The sequence below is a fragment of the Aptenodytes forsteri genome, unplaced genomic scaffold (assembly GCF_000699145.1).
Source record: "Aptenodytes forsteri isolate BGI_AS27 unplaced genomic scaffold, ASM69914v1 Scaffold87, whole genome shotgun sequence".
NCBI classification, from domain to species: domain Eukaryota; kingdom Metazoa; phylum Chordata; class Aves; order Sphenisciformes; family Spheniscidae; genus Aptenodytes; species Aptenodytes forsteri.
Window position 1 is genome coordinate 1,987,516 of NW_008796041.1, and position 6,484 is coordinate 1,993,999.

A 6,484-nucleotide genomic window follows, 5' to 3' on the forward strand; every position below is an offset into this window, starting at 1 on the left:
TCTGCTACTGATTTGCTATGGGACTTTGGGTAAGACACTTAAGGTTAAATCTTAGCGATTCCCTGCCTGTTTGCACATCAATGAAATAATAAGGGAAGTAAAATGTCTCCCTGTTGAACACTATATTTTTAAGATTAATTTAAGACTTCAAATGAAGACAGCACTGGGAGAGCCTCATACTGAAAACACTCTCAGAAGTATTATCATAATTTAATATTCTTGGGTATTTATAGCCTCTATCATTACCATTCAGAGGTACCCAAATGCCTCACAAGCTTATTTCGACAACAACCTCAAGAGCAGGGCGTGTGCACTCACTTATTTGAGTGCAGAGGCTGAACTACCTGCTAAGATGTCAGAGCAGATCAAGCAACCAGTACTGACCCTCTTAAACTAATGATACAACCAGTTAGACACCTCTCATTTTCAGCAGCTCCTCCTCAAACTCAGCTCCGGGAGAAGGATAGCACTTTTTTAACTTCTTGGATCTGAGGTTCCTGGTCAGAAACAAGGTTTGTGAAAGATGTTCTCCAAATAGCTCTGGAAGTGAAGAGGAAGGTCCCTGCTTTTATCTAATGAGATTTCCTGCTACTTGAGTTTCGATCAGGAGCCTGAGCACAAACTGCTGTCTTGCTGCAATGTCAGAACTTTGGAGGTAACAAGCCTTCAGGCTGCTGCTATCCTGGTGATTTATCCCCTGCAGGTGCATACAAGCTGTATGACCCTACGTATATGCAGGGTTGTGTATGCCTTGTGTAACCCCAGAAACAGCCATACTGATCAAACCCAGTATCTGCTTAACCCAATGCACTGAGTCCTTGCAGCGGATGTCTAGGAAAGGTACAAACCCCAAGTCTGCACAGACAGATCCTGCCCTCCTGCTCTGCGAGGCAGTGGTTTTCCTGTATTTGTAGGACAGTTACAGCAAGAAGCCCTGTAGTTTATTTCCACTCATATTCAGACTGCAAATTAGAGCACACTCTGGCCCTACCTGTTTGACTAGACACTTAACTAAAACGCTGAGTGAAGGCAATGCAACTGGAGGCTGTGGTCCTGGTCAGCACACCAAGCCAGCAGCAGCTGGAAGTGTGCCCTACATAGGGCAAATGAAAAAATAGCATAAGACTGAAGCCTGGCATCCCTGGAGCCAGAAGAGAGGAAAAGCAAACCAGAAGAGAGCAGGCGGGGGATCAGCAGGGCAGAGTGATCTTCCTGCACAGAAGGTGCAATCCAAACCTGCTGAAGTCAGCAGTGAAGGTTTTAGACCTGGCCACAGTTGTGCTAACGGTGCCCTGCACTAACAGTTGGGATGGAGCATCTCCTGAAAAGAATGGGGAGGAATGGGGTTAATTTCCCATGCTGCTCAATCCCTGCTGCCTCTGCTGCCTACAGCAATGCCAATCAGTGTCTGGTGGTCTTGTGCTTTGGACAGCCACTCATCAGCGGCAGGAATCAGACCAACAGCTCATTTCATACAGGCCACTGAGCAACAGCCAGCGTGAGGCCTGGGCTAGACTTTTTACTGACAGCACAACAGTGGAAAGCTAGATTACATCCCATTAGCACTCCCTCAGGCCCTGCAGTCCCTCCAGGCTCAAAAATTTTAAAGCACTTAGCACAGACCTGCCAAGTCTCATTTACATGGAGGGAGACTGGCTCATTCATGAGTCATTTCAAAGCATGGGGCCAAACTGATCCCCAGTGTTGTTCTGACAGGGTCAGAGGGTGAAGAAAAATCCATCAGTGAAATGCAAGAGTAGATGGACACTAGGGATGAATTTATCCCTCTTGCTTGCAGTGATGGGGGTTTGCTGCAGGTGATTTTTTGAAACCCTTGGCCTATTTTCTACCGGTTCATTCAGCCAAAAAGCCTTGCGCTTGGAGGAACGTGCTGTTGGAGATTCCCACAAAAAGAGACTTCTCAAGGCTTCTAGGCCAAACGTTTGATTGACTCAGTGCAGTCAACAGAGCAAAGACATGCCTTGAAGTCCTGCTGCATCTGTCTCCTGAAAAAAAGGGAAGCTGACAGGAGTTCTGCACGCTGACATGTTCACTTGGAAAGCTGGGGATCTTTTCAGTCTCCATGTTACGCTTCAATTGCAGGGAGAGAGAGACAGATCAGCGGGGAGCGAGACGCTGGGAGCTTGGCGAACTGGCAGGAGTTCAATGCAGAGTGAGGCTGCAAAGAAGGCTGGGACCCCACTTCCTTGCAAAAGGGTCAAAATCCAGGCAAAGCTGATTTTATTTCTTTTTAAAATCAAGTGAAGGGGCTTTTCCAGTGGAGCTGTGCAGAAGGTCCAGATCCAACTGGTGCCCAGTTATGTGAGGAGCATGGAGTTCAAGCTTGCTTTATCACTGTGTCATATCTCCTGCCATCTCATCTATACCACTGGAGTGAAGGCTCAGTTGCAGTGAGCTCCAGCAGGCTTTTTCTTCTAAGTTTGTTTTTATTTTTCTTTCTTTTGTCAAAACGATATGAAATGCCAAGTTTGAACATGAAAGGAAGGAATATCTAAGTAAGTTTTACTTTGAAGTTGGGGATTCAACTGAAGTGGGGACTGAGATTTAAGGGGATGTGAACCCATGTGACCTGAAACTCAAATAAATGTTTGTCTAAACCCTTGAGAGCTGAAACGAAGACATTTCACATCACCCCACTCTGGAGTATGTTTTACTGGTTTTCAAAAGCAAAGCGCACATGGGTACAGTGTCCTGAAGTGACCAGCAGGATGAATTGAACAGATCAATTAAAATTGATGGATCTATCAATCTTGACTGTGTCACGTCAAAGACGAGGACAACAGACTAAAATACCAGCTCCCTTAAGAGAAAGGGACAAAAATATTTGTATGCCTTAACTTCAAAGCCTCAATGTGACCACCGGGATTATTGTGACAAAGCACACTGACATGGTCACAGACGTGACAGGTTGACAAACGAGGGCTGGTGGGTGGTGCTGTCTGTAGGAGTGTGAGAGAGGGGAGATCAGACTGAAACACAATCTGCCAACAACAAAAGAAGTCACTGAAGGGAAGTCCTGGGCATTTAAGAGACCCAGTTTCTTATCAAAGAAATGGGAGGAGGAGGGAATTTCCTTTTGTTTGTTGGTTGCTTGTGACCTAAATACCTTGCAGCTAGATCAGCAAATCCATCTGGCTAAAAAAAAAAAAAATAAACTTCTGTTTGTTTGCTGAGTTGTTTTTGTTGAGAGCAAAACAGAGAGAGCTATGCATTGCTGTGGTGGTGCTCAGCAGAGGAGGGGGACAGGAAAGCATTACCTGGTATCGGGTGAGCATGCAATTTTGTCCATATTCACAGCTGGCACTTAGGCAGGGGTGGGAAGTTAGCTACATCCCTAAATTCAATACAGCTCACAGCAACTAAGATGAATCCTGTCTTTTTGCATTAGATGGGACATGGCCAAAGTGGGTGTAACCATGCGTTCTGCCCAAGGCATCCGAAAGTCCTACTCACTCTACAATAAAGTCAGAGAGATCATGATGGAGAAAGCAATGTCAGAAGGGTTTAGTGTGAGCTGGTGAGTTTAGAGTGCACGCTGATGGCCCTTCACATAATTTCAGCAAGCCAATTCAATTCATTGAACTGGAAGAAAAATAATGCGACAAAGAAAAACAGGAAAAAGAAAGATTTTTCTGTCAGTTTAGCGAGCTAAACTGGCTCATGAAGGGACCTAATAGGGCCAGGGCCTGTGCATGGGAGGGAGCAGGCCCTGCCTGAAAATGTGGGCAGTGCTTTCAGCAATAGTAAGATGTTAAGCTTGTTTCAGCCATTTTGAGGGGTATCACCCTGTGGTGATAACAGAGATGGCGGTCAATGCAGGAAGCTGTATAAGCAGGTACCCACTCAAAACACTTTTTATCTTCTCTCTAAAGTCTTACACTAGCATGCTCGTATGGAGAGGGGCATCCGCATGAGAAGTCTCTCTTCTGTCTCAAAGTGATCTCAAAGTGATCAAAGCAATCTCCTGCTGCCCTGGGTATGCCTAAAATTACTGTTGATGAAAAGAATTAGAGGGAAAACGCACACTCCTCTGGTTTCAAGGTGGTTTCTTTCGTGTATTGAGCAGCCATTTGTGCAGCACCAAATCAAGACAGTTCCTTATAAAGCCAGGCTGTCAGCATCCTGCCCCTCTCCTTCTTCTGCAAGATTCTGTGTGGAGAGAGAAATATCCCTACCCCTCATGTCTAGGAAAATATGATAGTAAAAAGCAAGGGACAGCAAGAAGGATTCAGAAACAGGTGTAGAGTGTGAAGCTACTTTGAACTCGGTTACTGGAAGCTGCCCTAACTTTATGACAGTTCAAGAACCAGAATACATGTGGAAACCATCCAGACAGGGACACGACCCTATCAGCTTGCAAACTTTGGCTCCTCCAACTTGGCCACAGCTCAGTACAACCTTTCCCTCACTCACAATCCTCACTCCCATAGATATGAATTTGATACAAATTCCCTCAAACTGGCCAAAGCCAGCAGATATTTTGAGTCAATTTACCTTTTTTTGATCTTAAGTGGAAAGGGAGAGTAGGAAAGGAGCCACCATCTGGACTTGACCTTACTGGGACCATGGGGAGTGAGAAGGACTCACCCACTGCAACATGCACTTCCCACCTCCAACATGCTTACCTTGCTTTGCTTTCTGTCCAGGTAGAACTGATGTTGACTAATGGCCATAGCCCAGATAGACTTTATTAGCGCTGGACAGGCGTACCATGTATGCACAGCGATGCCACTATGCCCAAAAGTCCTCCTGGTCACAGATGCCCTGGAGAGGAGAAAAGAAAGAACTGGGGTTACACCAAGGTTTCCTCAGATAGTTTTCTGTGGCGGAACCTATCACAGACCTTATAGGAAAAGCTGCTGTCTTTACTGTGCACACCCTTGTGCTAATGGGAAAAAATGCTTAGAGAACAGCAATAAATAGCTACTCAAGCCAGGAGAGCATTTTTTTTAAATAACTCTTCAAGTTATTTAGTTATCCCCAAGTTATCCCCAGCTCCAGAGGACTAACAGTAAAGATCATCCAGTTTGTCCAGTTCAGACTGTATTCCTGGGTTTGGCTAAGCTGATGCTGACCTGCTACATGTCCCAGGGGAGTCACTAATGCCAAAGCATGTGTGAATCCTCTGTGTCTCATCACATGCTGAGACACCCTGAGGCCAAGCCCCCACACCCTCCACTACCTCTGGCTTTGGACGGTGGCTCTTAAATATTAGGACCCAGGTGACAACTAAAGTTCCACAGGATCAATGGCTGCCTTAGAGAATGTGGGAGAAACTCTTCAGGTACCTTGATTTCCCCACTTGTAAACAGATGTAACAGGACTTGCCACGTGGTATGGAAAAGGGGAGCTGTGAGGCTCAGAGAGGGCTGCCTAGTGCCCTGGAGTGAAGAATGTTACTCAACTATTAGTTGAGTGAATATAAAAACAGGAAAAATAAGAGCTAAATGTTTCCTCTCTGGGATTCCCAATTGTCCTAAAATATTACCAAAAAACTCAGGTTAGGTTTCCCCATGCTTTCACAGCTGTACAAACCTGCTTGATTATTCCTCCCCACCCCTCAACTCTAACCCCACCAGCAGAGCCCCTAACACCAGCACACCAGCACACACAGGCTCGCAGCATCCTGGTCTGCAGAACTCCTCCCACTGCAGGGATGTAGCACTGGCTGGAGTAAACCAAGCCACTGATTTACAGAGCCCCAGATAAATGAGGTCCTCCTCTCTAGTCTGTTAAGAAGAGTCTTGTGGTGGAGTACGATTATGAAATGAATGTGAGCACTGATACACAGGCTAGTTCAGAAACGTGACACTTTTGTTATAACCTTTCACGTACGGACATGGATGGTGAAGGTGGGCCAGTGCAAGAGACAGCCTGGGGAGCAGTGTGTTACGGAGCGGCTGCCACAGTCCATAGCCAGCAGGCACTCTGTGTGATGCAGATGTGGAGGTGACACTGCAGGACGGCCCAGGAGCTCTACTGTGTAGTGCAAGGGATGGTCGACTCTTTTCCCAGCACTTGGAAGTCCTCGAGCCTGCTAAGGCAGTGGTTCCCCTCCCGTACCTGCACTGGCCACCTCTCCTCCGGTGCCTGTGGGTTACTGCCCTGTCCAAAATTGGAGGTGAACATGGGGAGGGGAGTCACACGGTCAAAGAAAGTTGTGATACAGCCAAGAATGAAAGAAAAGAAAAACTCTGCAGCGAAATGGGAACTGCTAGGCAGGTTCAACCTGGGAGAGGGCTGACAGCTCTTGTATCAGGGCTGCAAAATGTGTTTAAGTCAAATTGTGACACTACAAATCGGAGTGAAATTTCTCTGAGAAAACAGCCGCGGCCAATGCAAACAAGGTCTGAGACAACTGGGATCTCATGTTTCAGTGTTACCCTGTGCTGAGCCCTTTCCATGCGACTGGAGCAGAAGACCTTGTCCCGTTATGAGTATTGTTCTTGTGAGAAAACTCTCC

At 46.4% G+C, this 6,484-nt stretch overlaps 1 protein-coding gene across 1 annotated transcript in view; it reads right to left on the reverse strand.

Moving 5' to 3' along the window:
- FRMD4A (FERM domain containing 4A) overlaps nucleotides 1-4,782 on the reverse strand; it is a 39,006-nt gene extending 34,224 nt beyond the window's left edge. Inside the window, exon 1 of the mRNA XM_019473713.1 lies at nucleotides 4,647-4,782. Coding sequence (XP_019329258.1) covers nucleotides 4,647-4,694 — 48 coding nt within the window. The 5' untranslated portion in view covers nucleotides 4,695-4,782. The remainder of the gene's footprint in view (nucleotides 1-4,646) is intronic.
- Between the last annotated feature and the right edge of the window lie 1,702 nt (nucleotides 4,783-6,484).